General features: G+C 42.1%; 1 protein-coding gene across 2 annotated transcripts in view; it reads left to right on the top strand.

The window, feature by feature from the left end:
- The first annotated feature begins 1,398 nt into the window (after positions 1-1,398).
- The window catches only part of PTPN1 (protein tyrosine phosphatase non-receptor type 1), a 44,932-nt gene continuing 27,193 nt past the window's right edge, over positions 1,399-19,137 (top strand). Inside the window, exons 1-2 of one of the 2 annotated variants that reach the window (XM_068149912.1) lie at positions 1,513-1,582; positions 14,785-14,884. Coding sequence is in view for 1 of the 2 variants with exons in the window: in XM_068149911.1 (XP_068006012.1) it covers positions 1,415-1,582 (168 nt within the window). In the remaining variant the exon portion in view is untranslated. Of the gene's footprint in view, positions 1,583-14,784; positions 14,885-19,137 lie in introns of both variants that reach the window. The other variant, XM_068149911.1, reaches the window with a different exon arrangement.

The raw sequence follows: 19,137 nt of genomic DNA on the forward strand, positions 1-19,137 counted from the left end.
TGTTACTATTAACCCTCACCCAAAATTGTAAGCTGCTCAGCTCACATCTCTGACTAGTATTCTCTCCACAGAGAACATCCACTTGCACTGAAGTAGCCTAACAAGTGGTGGCATTCTGGGGCTGAACGCTGAAAGGCAGCCCTTCCCAAAGGCTGCACAGTAGAATGGTTAGGAAAAGCAATGGAAAAGCTTCTGCGATCAGGAACAGCTGAGTGTTGCAAGGGCTGCAGCTAAGCTATGAACTACTCCTGTCTTCAACAACACCGATACATCTCACCTACTGAGAACTCTACCACTTGCACCATCTTCTATCCATTCTGTACTTAGGGTATTTATAATCAAATTCACTCACGAAAAATGATGATCCTGCAACTCCATTTTCACCACCTTATTTGGAGTCACCATTCATGCTGCAGAGACGCTGGGTATGCCAAGCCTTCACCAACCCTCAGTAACAGCCTGCTGGGAAATAGTAACCTAGCAAACAAAACCTGGCTGACACGAGGAGTAAAATTCCTTACTCTGGAAACAAAGCATGCTCCGGCATTAGAGTCTTGAAACTCAGGAAGAAAGATGGTGGGTCTCTACAGATTGTAGGTTATGACTTCATTTGGAAATTAATGGCTTTATGGAAAAGTGGGAAAAGGGCACCTTGATAGCAATGGCCATTTCAGAGCGGGAATCCAAGAGTGGAGAACAGATGATCAGACTCCATTTGGAGCTTGTCACAGCGCACATTCCTTTAAATCAAAGGGTATGGGACGACTGATTACAGCGAGGGACAATGTCTTCCCCATCTCTGAAGAGAGCACATCCAGGCACTCGGCACTACCGGATCAGGCAGCTCCTGCCAGCCCACCCTTTTCCTCAGAGCCCTTCCCCTGCAATCAAATGGCAGCATGAGAACTTTTTAAGTTTCTGACCCTATTACCAGAGACGGAGCGCTTGAAAACACGCTTTAGGCCCTTTCTTACGGCTCAGAAACCAGAAGACACCAGCCTGGGACCCGAAGAGCTACAACCGGTGGCTCCGTCCGCTGTTTTCCCAGCCAGATGCCCCTGCCGGGGACAAGACGGGATTCCGCTGCCACCTCCAATCTGCGGTCCCTCAGCCCTGCCGGGATCGCCCTACCTGTCCGTGCGGACCGAGGGGCAAACGGTGGGGTGCCGGTGCTGAAGGATCGCAGGCACCCCAACACGCCCGGCCAGCCACCGCCAGCACTCTGCCGAGCTGCCGGCTCGGCGGGTCCGCAGCATGCCGCACCCCGAGGGACCCCGGCACAGCTACCGTTACACGCGGCTGGCACCCTGTCCGCCCGCTCCCTTCGCCCGCAGGCCCGCGGCTGAGGGCCGCCCCGGACGTCGCGTCGCCGGGGCGGGCTGCGTAGTTCCGGCGGGGAGAAGGGAGGGGTGACATGCAGAGCAGGCAGCCGCGGCCTCGGGAGCAGCTGGAGCCGGAGCTGCCGGAGCGGCAGGCGGGAGCGGCGCTGGGGGGCCAGGCTGGGCGCGGCGCCCCCACCATGGAGATCGAGAAGGAGTTCCACCGGCTCGACCAGGCCGCCAGCTGGCCCGCCATCTACCAGGTGAGGGGCAGATGTCCGGCCCGGCTCTGTCCCCAGCCCCGGCGCTGAGCTGGGAGCTCCCCTTCCCTCACCCTCTTTGCTGCCGCCTGGTTCTGCATCCCCCCACCCCCGCCGCTGCGTGTATGTGCCCCAGCTGCGAGGGCCCTGCGGGGCAAGCGCTTTCCTCCGCCTCTCCTCTCCCTAGATCGGAGTTTTCCCTTCCCCCTTCTCCGCTTCCCTCCCGCAGCACGCTGCGGGGTGGCCCGCCGCTCGGTTCTGCCCTCCTTCCCCTTTCACTCGGTGCTGAGGGGGCAGAGGGAGGCCGCGCTCTGCTCTGCCGAGGCAGCGCCTCTCCTCCGCGGAGCGAAGCCGCTCTCGTCTCCTTTTCCTCGGGGGCTCGCGTGGGCGGGGAGAGCCGGCCGCCGCCACCCCTGCACGGCTGTGCCGCGGGGACCCCGCTCCGCTGCGGGGCTGGGGCCTCCCGCTGCGCTCCCGGGGCTGCCACCGGCGACGGAGGGGCAGCGAGCCTGGGGGAGCTTCCTCCGCGGGGTCCCTCAGCCACGCTGTTCTCGCTCCGCGTTCCCCCTGGAGCTAAGCACGGACGTAAATTCTCAGCAACCCTGTAAACTCTCCCTTTCCTACCGTGAGGCAATACAATAAATCTAGGTATCCTATTCGCCTTTTTTTTTTCAAGCGAAAAGCTTTGATGGGCAGCATTGCATGTACCTAGCTTTTCAGTGGCTGTAACAATAGAATGGAGCCGGAGAGCAGCTTGTTAGTACCACTTGTACCATTTATGATGATTTCGTTTAAGGTATTTAGATTATTTTGCGGTGGGTTATTTTGGGGGCTTTTTTGGTTGGTTGGGGTTTTTTGTATGACAATTAAAACAAAAAAAATGTTTGGCAAACGTGAATGCCTGGATCCAGTTTCACACGTACAAGCACCAGAAAATTGGGGCTTTTCTCTTTAAAACATTCTTTGCTCATTTATCCAAAACAGGGCTTCATGGAAGATGAAGCGCAGCGGTGGTTGGGCGGATGTGTTCAGTCAGATCAGGCAACACAACTGTAAAAGCCATTTGAATGTTTAAACGGGTGTATTGCATAAACTAATGAGTTTTAAGTTCGTATTTCAACATAGGAGTTGGGCTTTGCATCCCTTTCACTATGAATTTCTCTGGCAAGAGGCATTTACAAGAAGTAGAGTTTTATAAAAGTGAAACAAATGAACTCTAGTTTCAGAATCACAGCAGGCAAGTTTTAAAAGCAGGAGCTTGTAGGATGAGCATCTCCAGTTTGCCACTTGGAGAATAAGCATGACATTTTGAACATGCTTTTCAGAAGGCTCATTTTTTTGTTGGTGTTAGAGGGTTTAGTTTCCTGCAGAGTTTCAGTGCTTGCTAAGTATCACTTGAAAATCTTGTGTATACATGACATTATGTTTTTGCTAAACTGTTCTTGATGATTTGGTATGTTGCAGGATTAGTGCTCAGGAAATTATTTTGAGTAATATAGCTCTGTAGTGGAGGTGGTGTATTCCTATGGGTACAGTTTAATTACAGAAGTGAAATGTACAAGGAGAATGAGGGACCGTAGCATATTTTCAAAGTGGGTTCAGCATTCAGTGACATTCTTGTCCTACTTTCTTTGAAATATTGTGACTCAATAGCCTGCTCAGTGTGGCACAGTGCAAGGTTTGGCTGAAGACTAAAATTCAAGTGAAATAAAACCAAAACGACTGAAGGACTGAAGTGATTCGTTGATTTGCATACAACTATTGACAAGCACAAAAGAGGGGTGTGTGTGTGATGGTTTGTTGTGTTGTTTTTATCCCCTTAAGATTGATCAGTGACTGTGTGCATCTATGTCCTGTAACTCAGTTTCTCAACTATATTGTGCTTTGAAAATAACATCTTGGCAGATCATGTACATCTGGAAGAACAATATACTTCACTGTAATCTGTGCTTTTGATGTCTGGGCTGGGATATTAACAATGCAGTCTTTGCATGAAGAATGGAGTTAATGGAATAGTATATGTTACTGGTGCAAAAAGAAGTTAATTGTATCACAGGTTTTTGTTTTCTAGGTCCTATAATTGTAGCTGCTAAAATCCAGCTGCTCACCAGTATTCCAAGTGAAGCATAATGAAATTGATGTAGTCACTTTCTCTTGTTTCTTGGCTAGATCTATTACCTAGAGGTATAGAACTGGACAGCATCTAGGGAGGAATAACCACGGGGAGGTACAGCCAACTGGAATGATAGCTTCAGGGAGAGTTGACTGGGTGCCACGTGACTTTGAAGGGTTGAAATTGTTCAAGCTTCTTTTTTTTTCAGACAAGGGGAAGCTATGTTCAGCTGTGATAATAGTGCAGTTGTGAAAGAAGAAAATACAGATTTTTAATGTCTTTTTTTTTAATGTAAATAATCACAAGATGGAAACAAAATAACATTTCAAAATTAAGCCCTTGTGTGGGTGATTCTGTGACAATCATGTGTTGGGTCTTGCATTTGTGGTAGAACTGTGCTACAGCTGGTCAAAACATGGTGAGCACTGGTGGTTCTCCATGTTTTATTGTTTTTTTCATGGAGCTTGTTTAGTTTTTAAAATACCAAGTACTGTCCCTTACTTTTATCTAGATTTTACTTGCCATGAGACACTGTAAAGGCTGTTCAGGGACCCAACAGATAAAAAGGATCACTGGTTCTGGCTGTTGCTTGTGTTGTAGAGAAGCATACTTAGAAGATAACTAATTAAATGAGACCTGATCTAAGCATAAAAAAATGCCCCTTCAAATTAAACTCCTCTTCCATAAAATAAGAAGTGAAAGGAAAATGGACAGCAGATTAACTGAGAGCTTTGCAGCATGATGGCTGTGGTGAAGATATGCAACAGAAAGCAAATGCTTACAGGTGAGTGAATGGCATGCACTCTGCATAAATATCATTAGAAGTATCAATAGGAATGAAAAGCATTTACTCTGGAGGTGTCACAACAATAACAAAAAAGCAGTAGCCCAAAGCACACTTTGTGCTTGCTGTTAGAGCAGGGAAGAAAAAGACAGATAATTGTTCAGAGCATCAAAGGAACATTACATTTTCAGTTGCTCACAGGAAAGGTAATACCAGGTTTTCATAGTAATTTTATATACAGAGGTCTCTCAGAATTTTAGGAGGTGTTTTAACTCCTTATATACATGGTGATAGAATGAGATACTATCTTAAAAACACAACCCTCCAATACAGGTAAAGTTGCTTCTTGTGTTTACATAAACTAGACGTGTTGACTTTAGTATGTTGGCTAATGGTATCAAGTAATCAAAGTTAGTAGGAACTTTGATGTGCTTATCAGTAACAGAAAAAATAGCTCTGAATTACTTACTGATCCACCACTTAACTACAGATCCCATACAGTACAGGTGGAGGCAGAGCTGATACTTGGTTTTCCAGAAACATCTATGGGTGCAGCTTGTGCAGAGCTTTCCATGTGAAGGTAGCAAAATGAAATGCAAATTTACACTTTTCTGATTTTTATAGCCAGTAGAATATAAAATAAAGGAGAACTGGATGTAATTGAGATGTACAAAAGTGTTTGGGAGTGAGTATAGGGAAAACAGCACTGACAGTGCTGCTGTGTGTGTGCTCTGGAAAGCCAAAGTCTAGTTACAGTTTGGTTGGAGGCCTGTGAGACACTCACAACGGTTCTCAGTTTCTTCATTCATTTTTGAGAGTATTTGAACCTAATAATTATGTGGGATGATTATTATTATTTCAGTTTTTCTTGCAACCCTCTAAGCTAAACTAAAATACTATTAATTATGAAACTTAATGGGCTTTACCCAGATTGTGGGAGGAAGATAGAAAGTTACCATGGACATTTTGAGTTATTTCTCTCTCTATCAAGAGGGGAAGAGCCTGGGAAGTTTTTTATGTATTCACTGTCTCTGGAAAAATATTTGTAGAATATGTAGATAGATTTTTAATGCTGAAGTAAACTGTGAAATGCTTGACCCTGTAGTCTTATATTAGTGTGGTTGTGTTGTGTATTTAAAGTAAATGAACAGGAAGTTCTAGCAGTGTTTTCAGTTTATAAGATGCAGTGAGAGTTCAGGGTTTGTGCTGCTGCAGTCTGTAAGCATTTGAGTTACTCTTTTTGCTCTCATGCTAAGAAATTTTAAACTTCTTTGCAGCAGGTAAATTGTGGCATGAGCATGACTTATTATAAATGCATCTTTGTGCTTCATTCTGCCAGTTCTTGCTACTTAAAAATGCAGGTCCCTGCATGCATGCCTTGCCACTTCTTAATTCATGCTATGTTGATTCATTCGAGGCTTAGCTTAATTGGCTCTGGTTATGGAAAGCTAGTTTAGCAGTGATAGTTGCAGGGAGTCTCTTTTTTTCCTTCAGTACAACTCAAGATACTCCATGTTTACCAATGCTCTGCTCCCACCAAATCCTGATAAAAGTGATGAAGTTGCTAAGTCTGCGTGGCTTGCAACATTAATGCCCTCTATGAAAAAAGGAGCTTACTTTCAGTTGCGAATGATAGTAAGTTTTGTGCTATGGAGAATGGTTCAGGACACTCTGCTGCTTTAGTTAGCTACACTTAGTAGCTTAGCTTTTTTCCTACCAGGGCCAATTGTGTCTGCTAATGGCAAATGTGAGATTGTGCAGATCCCATTATATGGAGCTACTGATCCACTTAGTTTTGCTTCTTTTCAGATTCTAGAGTTGAAAACTCTAAGTACTTGAATTTAAATCTTCTGTGATGGCACTGCTGTAAATAGAACATTGAAAAATAGAGTCTCTTATGGCTTACTGTTAAGGGGATGTAATTTGCTAAACATACAGAAATCACACAATGTGCAGACATTACTACCCCTGCTTCTGAGCACTTTAGGAAGGGTTTTGAAGCTTTAGTGTGCTCTTTCACATGCTGTTTAGACCTCTTTCTTTCTTTGTCTGCCATAAGGGTACACATATAGAAGGAAAGGGACAGTTAAGGAGAAGGCATTGTTGGCCACATGCCACATGATGTTAAATTCAAATGGAAATAGCCCATGTAAGTGGTAGTAGTAGTAGTAGACCAAGTATTTTTGCAACTCAATTTTCCAAATGTTCTGAGTAGGTTTGAATTAACAGTTCACCCTATAGTTAACTAAGCATTAAAATGAATCCTTTCTAGTAATACTTGCTTTGCAAATGGACTTTATCCAAGGGTTCTGTTTAGCTGAGAGACTCTGTAAAAGTGTGTACAGCATCACTCAGGGGGTGGCTGCCCTCATGAAAAGCAGTGTGTGCTTTCTTTTTCCCCCAAAGAAGCAGGTTTATGAAAATGTAGAAACAAATTCGTTGCAATTTTCATAATTAATGCAATAAACTTGATCTCACCATTGAGATACAGGACTTTTTTTTAGTCATTGGTCAACTTGTTTCATGTTGATTTGCACAAGAAACACTTTTTTGGTGTGTTTATCTTTCTGGTGCCAGTAGACATGCCCTTGCTGGTTTGGCTGGGAGAGGCACTATGATACAGCATCAAAATGCCTTTGTGTGTTCACTTTGTGTATCGTGTAGTACAAATGCCAATTCATTTTCTACTGAACCTTGTGAATTTGGATGTGCCTTTTCTCTCACCCACACAAAACACAGCTAAGATTCAACAGCTTGCCTGTCATATTATACTGAAGAAGTGATAAAAGTGATTCTTGGAAACTCATGTGATTCTGCTAATAGTGATAGCTGATCTACTTTCAAATTGGGCTTGTGCTTTCTACATCTAAGAAAATGGGTTCTTAGAAGAGCAGTGAAAAATCTGATATCCTTGCTGGGAGAGAAGATGAGCTAACAGAATATGAAACTTCTGGAAATGTTTTTGATTTGTCTTTTTTCATATGGAAACAAAACCTACAGAATTAGAAATATGCTTTCACCTTCCACAATGCTTTATCCTGGGCATTATTTCCATAAGTTAGTTGCATTTGTGAGTGCTGGAGTAACCAGCTGGTAAAGGGCAGCTACTTGTGGAAGGAATACAAAAACAGCCATCTTACTTGAGAGATCAGTGGTTTTAACCATTGTAACTAGAGCCTTTGTATTTTTCAGCTCAATATTTATGAAACCCAAGTCAGATGCGATTTTTCCCATGTTGTGTCTGCTGGGTTTTTTTTCTGGTGGTTTTTGGTTTTGACATACTCTCTTGCAGTCTCCTACCTATGTTTGTTTGCACGATAAACTAATTATACTATACTTTCAAGCAGGGTTTTTTTGTGGTGGTTGTTTTTTTTAATCACTGGTACTGAACATGTACCTTATTTAGTTGCTGTGTTAGGATCCAGACCTTTAAGTAGTTCCATAGTTGTCTCAGCTCTTGGTTATTGTGGATGCTCTGGAAACACGTGGTTTAAGGGGCAAAAAGTCACCTTCAGCAGTGAGGATGAAGAGATCAATGATGAGGAAGATTTCCTTGACTCACCAACCTTTACGAGATTGTTGGGTCCAATATAAGTCATGTGGTGCAGTCTTTTTCTTGCACATAGAAGGAGGTTAAAACCTTTCCAGCATCAGTAGCAATAGGAAACAGAGCAACAACAAAGTAAGTTTTGTGTTCTGCTAGTGTGTGCAGTTATAGGAAAACTTCCATGCTGTACCAGTGATGAGTGGAGCTGTGCAGATCATGCTGCAGGCAGAGTGGAAGTTGTCTCCTCTGGGCAATAAAATGCACTGGGGTTTTTGTACTAAAGTAATAAGAAATATTAGTGTTTTTGAACTTAAAGCAGCTGTTCTATTTGTGAGCTTTCAGGTGCTTTTTCTTATATCTCAGGTTCCCAGAGTTTTAAGCTGGTTCTCTGAAGTGCTTGATTCATCGAGTACTTGATGCAGTGAGCCATTCTACAAAAGAGACTCTGTTTCTCAGATTCTTTATATTTATTTGGAACAAGAACAAGTGGCCTACACAGAAAGAGGATTGCTTGTTTGTATCGCTTCTAATCCCACAGCAACAGGTTACAGTAGCATAAACAGTGTGACCTTTTAATATGATCACAGGAAGTAAAATGTGAAATCTATTTTAAAAATGCATTTTGACTAAGGAAGAGTATACTTCCTCTTTCTGACAAGAAAAATAACCCATACTAGTTCAGAAGATCTTGATTCCATTAGACTGTGCAGGACCTATTTTCTCCACTCTCCTCTGAGCAGCCATTGCAGTTGCTTGAAGCAGGAATAAAAGAGCCATCCCTGTGTACCTTCTTGTTCTGCGCTGGAATGGCTAACGATGGAGGCTGCTGGAAAAGAGGAGCTCTGAGCAAGAGGCTTTAGTAAGAGGAACTTCTTTTGGAAAGAAGGAGAGGGTAGGCTATTGGAGTCAGAAGTGGAAAAACACTGCACAGCTCATTAAACAGCAAAATACATATGCACACATTGTAGAAATTTTCTGAATTTTTCCAGAACTGGAAGAAAAAGGGGGAGAGCTTAACCAGCAGAGCATGAGGGAGTGGACAGCTGCCCAGCTCCAGAAAACCTTTTTGTTTATTCCTTTTGCAGTTCACGTTGGAAAGCAATATTGTCACTTGTTTCTTAAACTTCTGACAATGGAGAATTTTCACACTGAATCACAACTGCTACCTGGAGCTGCACAGTGCCTAGCAGAGCCTGTGGGATGACATGAACCAGAATCTTGTTTCAACTTTTACAATGTTTTCATTTCCAGTATTGATATTTTCTCAGAATTGTCCTGAAGGGTTTCATGACCAAAGCAGATCTGCCCTTCTACTGTTTCAAAACCAGTATAGTAAATACAGGAAGGACAGCATGTGTTGAACCAACAAACCCATCCTTTTTATCCTTGCATATTACAACATTAGCTGGGGTTGAATTGGTGATGCACAGAACAAAGCAATATTGAGTTGAGGGGGTTGGGTTTTTTCTTACTTCCCTGTGGGCAGTGTTACATAGATGGCTTGTTAATAATTTCCCTTTAAATAGAAAAGGCTTTCAGTTCTTCCACAATAATTACTCTGATAACTGACATCTATTAACAGTCAGCTGAACTGTGAAAGAGCGTGTGGCAGTGTCTTTCTGGTTGGTAGAGACAAGAAGAGGCAGAGGTGGGTGGTGAGCATAGGAAGTTTTGGCTTGAGGAAAGGGACAATCTAAAGCAGTCTGAAGTTCGAAACTCCAAGGGGGTCAGCTTTCCTCTCTCTGGAGGCAGGCTCAGGAATAGGACTCTGGTCCTGGAGCTTGTTTGTTCTGTGAATCTATCAGACTTGTCTTGTTTTCAGTAGAAGTGAAAGACTGGAACAGGAGGTTGAAAATATGTAAAATCTTTACAGCTGCTAAGTTACTGGATTTATTAGCCGACATGAGAGCATTAGCGGAGAGGTCTAATCTTACAAGTCTTTTTAAAGCTTGTCAAGAAGCAGCAGAGAAGTGAGACTTAATGGAAACTACTGACCTAGGCCTTATTTGCCATTGATTTCTTGTTTATAATGGTGGAAAGCTTAGTGTTCAGGAGCTCCATTAGGAGCCGGTCTGTTACACCAGGCTTTACTGGATCGCGTGATACAATCCAGTCTACAGGCTGCTTCCCTGGGACTGACTGACTGACAGCAGGAAATTCCTTGTTTGCTGTTGTGTCTCTTAAGTTCTTTACCACACAAAGTAGGGATTTTGAGTGTGTCCTGGTTTTTCTGGGACAGAATCCTAGGCCAGGCATGGTCTGCAGGCTGTTAGCAGTTTGGAGTCAGCCTGGGCACCTGACCTGAGTTGGCTACAGGTGTAGCCCAGACCAGACATATCACACTCAGTGTAAAGGGAGAAGTTTGCTGAGGATGAGGGGTTGCTTACTCAGGTTCCTCTTGACCCTGCTCTTTTTCCTTCTGCTCTCAAGGATGCCTTTCCTTTCATTCTTTTATCATGTCTGCTGTACATTTGCTGGGCTGAGTATAATTTTGTAGATTTTATATTGGTGTTAGTTTTGCTGTTTCATTAGATCTGTTTTCATTTCAACCCAGGGCTCTGCTTTTCCTAAATCCCTTTCTTGGGTGATAGAGCAGCTGCTGTAGTTTAGTCCCAGATACAGGCTAAACATAGGGTGATGAGAATATGTGCTTATTATCTTTTTAAGAGCAGATAAATAAGTTGATATTGCTACCTAGGTAGGAGGAAGCAGTCAAACATTTATTGTTTTCCTGTAATAATGTCTGAGTCTTTAGGGGGGTTGTGTTCTCCATGTAAAGCTGTCTGCACACAAAATTCTGTCTTGGAATGCTTAGAGAAAAAGAATCCTATCTTCTCATAGAAGTGCTTTGCCCTCAGCCCTATTTATATAAGAAGAGGCACTTTGTGTGATTCTCATAGCTGATAACCTCTATTTGTGGATTAGTGCTCAGAAGTCCTCAGTGTAGCAGTCTTCAGAGGGGCAAGAGAGTGGGAAAGGGATATGATGGGGCGAAGGGGTTTTTAGAGATGTTTGGAAGGTTTTTTAGAGGTGTTTACTACATTTTCTACTTTTGCACTCCAGATATGCTCAAAGACTGCAAATGAGGCTTTGAGATAGCCACCAAATTACAAAGCATGTTTAGTCAAGACTGATAACTGGCTCTGACTGACAGGAAATGGAACATGATGAGCAAGAGTCTAGTGGAGTGATGGGGTGTGGTGCGTTGGCTGCAGCGCTCTCTGGCCTGTGCAAGAGAAGCACAGGAAGTAATAGGAGTTGTACACTTCCAGAGAGGATGCTGTTGTCCTTGGAGAGGCAGAAGTTATGATAGTTACCTGGCTTTGCTAAATCAATTGCAAAGCTGTTTTATCTTATCTGATCCGTGCAACTTACTTTCACTTACAAATCTCTTTCATTATCACAGGGGAGATCAAATAGTCCTTTGAAGGCCCAGCTTGTCAAGTTTTGCAGTCTTTTCCGTGTACTGGAGTGCAGAGCACTAACCTGTCCTGCATTAGGATGTCTGCAAAAGCTTATCTTGGTTATGTGATGTGTCTGTTTTAACACTGACATTTGTTTTTTAAACCCAGTTGCTATCAGATGGGGGGAAGATGACCTGCACAACTGGAGGTGAAAGCTCTCTCACTGCAGTGACAGTTAAATAGTCTCTAGTAACAGAGGGCTGGGTTTTGTCAGAGTCTTAAAGTATTGTTTTGCAGCTTAGAGAAGTAACAAAATGCAGAATTAATGATAGCATTAAAGGTATGGCTGCTTTGGGGTTAAGGGAGGGGTTATATCTTTACACAGGAAGTTCTTGGGCTTGTTGGCCCGAGGTAGATTTTCTTAGATGTCTTTTCTGAAGACATAGTTTTGTTTATTTTTGCTGTGAGAACTAAATGCTGACACACACTAGAAATTAGGCTGAAGATAAGTGCAATGGAGTATTGATATGCACTGTGCCTGAAAACTTCATGTGCATTGTTATTTATCTGTAAAGGGCAGCCAGTAAAGCAGAGTTCAGAAACCTACCTCAGATCTCAGCAGCTTAACTTCTGTGTCAGTTCAGTAAACATCACATCTCTGGTGACAGTGTTGAAGGGTTAAGTTTCTCTTTCCAAAAAAGTATTGATTTTTCTCTTTGTTTTCTTAGAACAGTTTACTACTCTGGAAGTAGTTGCATAAACATTCACCTTTAAGTTACTTTAAACCTTGGTGTAGAGCAAAGGTGGCCAAGTCTTCTGCCATGTGAAGGTTGGGCAGTCTGTTCTGCCCCATCATCAACCAACATGCTTGTGCCTTTGTCACATGGCCTCATCAGCCCCTACATGACCTGACAGTCCTATGGGCAGGCAAACAGATGTGTAGGCTTGTGTTTGATGCCATTTCCCTTAACCCCACAACTGTATGTGACCTACAGATGGTGAGCTGATTGTCTCCATTTTAGAAAGCTGTCAGTTTTAATATTAAACCAGCTGAGCTGAGGTTGGTTTCCTAAACACATATTAGACAGTCATGTGAGAAAACAGGAGTATCCTAATTCTGCTTTATCTAACATCTGTTTTCAGCAGTACTGTTTGTTCTCGCCAGGTTTTTGTGTGCACTGCAGTAGCCTGGCAACCTGTAGGTTGCACCATTCAATGAATTCAGCGTGCTCTCAATCATCACTAAGATTTTCCTTCCCAAATTTGAATATTATAAGTACAGTGAAATGCGCATCTGTGATTGTGGAAGCACCAGCCCTGTTAAATCGAAGCAAGCTGTCCCTGCAAATCTGTAATCCTGTGTGTTTCTTCACGTTTCAGTCCAGAAGCCTTTCTTGAAATGAGTTTAAGAAAGGATATTGTAACTTCTTTCTGGGAGTGGTGGTTAAGCAGTTGCAGCTACTTAAAGCTCCCAAATGCAGATTTGGGCGGTATGCTGGGAAACACAGCTACCAAAAACATGACTGTTTGCTGGCTCTATTGTAAGAGCAGAGCTCTTGTTTGGCCTTTCCCTGCATGCAGAGGCATGAACGTGGTTTGTGCAATCCTGTTAATTGTACATTCTCTTCCAACTTGAATCTCATTGTGTTAGAAATGGTGAAAAGCTTTTGGTAAGGGTGTAATGAGTATGCTTTGGCAGAATGAATCTTTAGTTCCACTGCTCCTGTTATTTGCAACAGCCAACAGAGTGAAGCCTTCTTATGCCATCCATTAGAACTTGTTAGGATTTTGTATTATACCTGGAATTGCAGGGAAAAAACAGAATGGAGGAGGGAAACCCACTTACATCATGGAGCTGGTAGCTGTTATAACACATGCCCATCATTTGGAATGAACAGGGTTTCTGGACACTAAATAAATTTCATAATCCCCCTCACACATTTAACTTAATGGCATCTCAAGGAAGCCAGTAAAACATCCTAAAGGAAATGAAGCTTACCACTAAATATGATGTAGATATCTTTAAAACAGGTAAAGCAGAGTTCACAACTTCCTATTTAATAATTCCTGCCACTTCCTTTCTTGTGTGTTTTGGTACTTCCTCTATACAGGGGCTCATAGCTTGGAGAATTTTGATGGGATTAGTAGCAAGTTGGCAATGATGGCTGTGCCTGTCCCACAGTATTCTAAACACAAAAATAATACCAACGTGGTTTGGATATGTCACATCATAGTCATGATGTGGCTTTATTACCTTAGCATCTGCAAATGCATTAGAAAGTTCTCTTAGCTTTTGGATCGTTGGGGTACCCAACACGAATGAAATGATGTGTACAGAGTGACGCTCCTGAGCCATGAGAATGAAACACTGTGCAGTGAGTGTTTACAGCAGGATTTCTAAGTAATGCACACTTCCCTTCTGTTAGAACTGAGGCCTTTCTTATCTTTACTTGCATTAAAACCGAGGCTTTTCTTGACCCTACTAAACATTTAGTGTTTGCTTTGCTGCTTCTTCTAAAGGTTTAACATGGGATTTTATGTTATGGCACTTTGTCTTCGTTGTCTCTAGATAAAAGTGAATCTAAGCCCATGCTTTTACCAGTAGACATACATTTCAAGAAATTACCTTACCTTTCCTGTTTCTAAAAATACTAATAAAATAACTGGCATATTGCATATAAACCAAAAAGTGATGGCTTAAATATGACTGGTGTTGTGAAAGCCCATTTTAAATGCAGTGTGCTAATGCATGTTGCTCCTCAGCTTTCATTCTTCATCACTGATATAGCTGTGCCTGCAGAGTAAGAATCTGGTACATGTAGAGCCACTTATGCTTTAATTTTAAAGTCTGACTGTTAATTCATATTCAAGCATGTTTAACATTGGCTTGCCACTAGTTCTGCCATGTAAATGTAATCACATTTTGACTGTTGGTGGGGCAGTCTGCATTTTGAAAGTCTCGCTTACATAATGTGTATTCAGGAGATTATCTTGGCCATGCAGCCCAAGTTTCTGCAGTATAGAGTATTAAACATTCAGTTTGGGTAAAAGAAACCAACACCTTTGATTTTTAATGCATTTCTTCCATCATCAGAACAAAGATTGCTCCAAAATACCAACCTCTGGGTCGCTATTTCTAAAGCACAGAGGTCTCGGCAAAAAAACCTTCATGGCAGTTCTGGTGTGGTGTGTTTGAGAAGTTTCTCTGTTTCATGCTTTTGCTGCTACATAGGTGCAGGAGCTACATGAATGCTTTTGTGCATTGATTACTGAAACTAGAGTTCAGAGCTCTTTAAACAAGGAGCACATGTTCATAAGCAAGCAGCTATGAACCAGACCTTTTCTTTTCCTTTCAAGACAGGCTCTTCTGAATGCTCCAGATAGAGAGGAGATTGCCTTTACCTTATCAAATAAGAATATATGCCTTTATAAATGAAACATTACAGAAAAAATAGTGGTAAGTCTCTAAAGTCTGAATAATCTGTTGCTGTTGCATTTGATATAGTAACAGTATTGTGCTGTGGAGGCTAATTTAGTAGGTTTCTGAGAGGGAAATAACCTTTGGAACTCTTGTAATATGCAAACTAATTAGAGGTTACACTGAACACAGCTGTTTCTGCCAAGCTGACTAAGCTAGGAATTCAAATTACTATATTTAGCCACTTTCTAATGTCTCTAGGTCTCATTGGTACCCATGTTACTACCTCTAAAAATGATGTTACGATCAATGGTTTTGGTGCAGTCAGTCTGCTACTTCTTTTAATGGAGCAAACAGTGGGAATATACAACAGAGCTCTTCAGGTGGCCTGTGGGCTGAGTTACGCTAAAATTAGGTGTATGATTTGTATGAACTCAAACTGGAAGCTTCCTCAGAGGAAGAGGCATGAGTCCTGGGATGAAGTACTTGCAATTTTTTGTAAGCTGTTTACATATAGTCTTAACATACATATTCCCCCTTTTTTGCTCTCCCAAGAAAGTTGTCCTTCTCCATTACACAAAAACTTCTCGCATGCTGTTGTTTGCATCCAAAATGCTTCTCCGTTGATCCCTGAGATGTGAAAATGTACAGGTCCTGTAAAAATGGCTGTAAATTCCATCCTGAAAGCTAAAAAAAAATGTTTGCAGTTAACTGTGCTTCTGCAGACCACCTAGTAACTGCACTAATAAAAATTTGGACAAGAATGCTGGTGGAGCTTATTCTGTGTGAAGTCTTTACGCTCCTATGAGATGCTATCAAGATTAACTTCTGCAATATGTTCTTGAAGTAATTTCTCTTTTTCTAATAAGCTTTCTTTGGTACACTCTGCAGAGATGACTTGGGTGAGCAAAAGTATTCCTCAAAATCTGCATGTACTGTGTGGATGTACTTCATGCATAAATGTGTTGCTTAAAAAGGGGAAAAAAAATCAGTCTAATTTTAACATAACAGATGGCAAGCTGGTGTCTAAGACTGCTTTAACTGACTGTACTTTCTAAAGGCATATATATAAAGCTAGTTGAACTTGAGTAAGAATTAAGTATTAGCTAGAACAGAAAAACTATTTTAATTCCTGCTTGCTTCTGTTAACCCCATGAGCGAGCTTACTCTAAGGCAGATAAGAGCTGAGCTTAGTTCTAGTTAGTGCTTGGGGGGGGGGAGAAAATGATGCTTGCAGACTAACCCTGTTTTCACTTCTGGTTTTCATGATGGTAAGAGACTTTCAAACCAACTCAAGAAAATAAAAAGTAGGCAAATTCCAGGAGTTCTGACACCTAAGGAATAATCTCTTTGTTTCTGGTTTTGTGGTGTCATGGAAAATAGGCCATTAACAATTAATCTAGAAGTGCTTTTGCATTTAGAAAGTCTTTCCACCAGAAACATACAGGAAATGCAGGATTTCCAGGCCTGGCTCCCCTGGCTCCAAATGATGTCTGTATCCAATGACAATTCTTTTTGTTCCTATGGTGTTAATAATGGGGTAGGGCAGCTAATCTAAAACTTACTTGCTTTGCCTCTAGAGACCATGGAAGACAAAAGCATTCCTACAAGAGCCTAACCAAACTGCTCAGAGAAGTAACCTCCCTTCTGAAAGGAGGAATATATAGTTGTTCCAACACAGCTGTCAACCCAAGAGTGTTACAGTGAAGTGGTTGGATTCCTAAAATGGTAGCGAGAAACATTGGCTCCTAAGTTAGAAACCTAATGAGTTGGAGCACTGCAGATGAAAACTAATCTGCTTGGAGAACACAAGTAGCATCCATAATAGCAACTGAGAGGTGGCTTCTGTCTTCAGGAGGTGTCTTCTTTGGCTGGTGCATGTGCACTACTCTTGAGGGAAGACACATCTGGCTATTCAGAAGAGATTAGGTAGATGAAAATCACCAGTGTGACGTAAGTGTTGATTTTGGAATGTAATGCCAGCGACAGCAAACTTGATGTTAGGGCAGCCCAAGGACGATAGCAGAGAGCTGAAAAAATGAATGATATTTTCCTTTGTAAATCCTAGAAGGATATTTTTGTAGCTTTGAGTCTCTAATGATCTTGCAAAGGATGATGTATGAGCGTATTCTTCCATACAACCTGCCTTTTCCCTTTGCATGGAATCCTGATGTGTTTACAACATAACAAAACTGATGACAAATCTGAGTGTACAAAGTCACCTGTTTGCCCTGTTACTCATGGCATGGATTGTGGTTTTTAGAAGGTATTGTAAAGTGCCAAGTCAAGTTGTTGAATTTATCAAGAGCTTGATAAGTTAATAGGAGAGCTCTTTAAAAGCTTGGATTTTGTTTTCAGGCACACCTGGTACTGTAAGACCACTCTGACACAGTTTCTTGCATTTGCTGTAAGTGTCTCTGTTTAGCCATCTCTCATAGAATAGAATTAACCAAGTTGGAAGAGACCTTTGAGATCATTGAGTCCAACCTATCATCCAACACTGTCTAATCAACTATACTATGGTACCAAGCACCCCATCCAGTCTCTTCCTAAACACCTCCAGTGGTTGTGACCCCACCACCTCCCTGGGCAGCCCATTCCTATGGGCATTCTACTTGGTTTTTACTACTCATTTTGAGCATGCACCAAAACGTCCAAGGTCACCTAATTTCCTGTTTTCAAGCAGTATTTGTAAACTGCCTTTGGTCATCCAGTTTCTAGTAATGACCACCACTTCAGTGTAGATCTGGCATGATCCAAGAGAGATGTATTTTTTAATTTGAGCCTCATCATCTACTTGCAACAAAGTGCTGCAGAGCAAGCTGAAAACAGTAAAGAGCATGTTCCTGCTGGCCAAATCCAGGGTTAAAACCCCTTGTGATCTCACTCAGGGCATCGCATACCTTCCCTGGAATTGTGATGGTGCTAAATTGTGGGTGTAAAATCGAACTCTCTGGGGGGAAAAACAAACAAACCAGCCAACCAAGAACCTCACTTTACCATTAGGAGACTGTTTTAAGGAAACACCTTCTCTTTCTCTGAGTTGTTAGAATTGCCTTGAAGATTAGAGCTATAAAATATCCCAGAGCCTGACAGGTTTCTTTAAATCTTTGCTGGGTAGGCAAAATGATGGATTTAGGAGAGATGGTGGCTTTGTAGTAGATCACAATTTTATCCCCATCACAACTGTTGCTAAGGTCTTGTGTATTTTGTAGTTACTTTACCTGTCCCTTAGGGCTACTTCATGGTTACTCCTAGCTAAAATCCCTGATGGTTCATGGATGCTGCCTAATTGGTTTCAATTAGGGAGGAAAGGGAAAGCTTAACTCGTTGGTGCGGTTGTGTTCACAGCTTATTAGTGGTTGGTGTTTTGGAGCTGCTGTATAAACACCTTGTCATTTTCCGTGAGATGCTTTCCCAGGACAGGCCTCTGCTTTAACAGTAGGCTCATATTCTGTGCTGTCAACTTCTGTGCTCTGGCTTCATGGCAGAATGGCCTTCCCTTGGAGGAGGGAACATGGTCATGTATCACACCAATTGGAATGTCTGGGGAATTGCCCTTTGTTTAGGAGCTCAGATTTGTGTTACGCTTTTGTGGATGCTTTCAGAAACACATTGGGAAGGTGACTGCAAGCTTCTTCTCTGGGCCATGTTATGGAAATATACCTTGTGGTGGAAATGCATCTTTTCTACTTAGAGCAGTGGTTTGCTAAAGTGTTCTAGTGCTGACTTTGTTTTCTCCCTGGTAGCTTCTAGTTGTGTTGTGTGTTAGACAATTAGATTTCTACCTTGCACTTGGTATCTTAATTTAAAAGTGACTGTGACAAAGTTAAGGTCCCTTGGGAATTGCAACCTGTCTTTTTCTCTCTGGCAGTTCTGTTATTTTGAGAATTCCTGCATGTTACTGATGAGGGAATGCTGGACCTGACTAATCTTCTCTTACTGTGACCAGTATTTTTAAGATACCAGCTAGTAATCTAGTTGTTTAACACATGTCATCCATGAAGGCATTAAAAATAATGCCATGGTAATTCTGCAGTTGTGCAAGTTTCACCTGCTGGTGAGACAAATGCACAAATGAACAAACAAACAAGCAAAAACAAATTAATGTTCTTTTGTTCCTTTAAAATATTGGTCCTGAGTGAAATGACAGCCGTGTTTGTCTGTCAAGCAGCTGAAATGCTGTGCTGTTTGTTTGGCTTTTAGTCAACATACTTTCCAGGAAAAGGTGAAAGGACACAAATACCACAGACAAGTTTCGTTTGCAGTTCAGTGCATGTGAAGCGTGTGTT

This window comes from Melanerpes formicivorus, unplaced genomic scaffold, assembly GCF_026170545.1.
Source record: "Melanerpes formicivorus ecotype bairdi unplaced genomic scaffold, bMelFor1.0.p_v2 SCAF_19, whole genome shotgun sequence".
Lineage (NCBI taxonomy): Eukaryota > Metazoa > Chordata > Aves > Piciformes > Picidae > Melanerpes > Melanerpes formicivorus.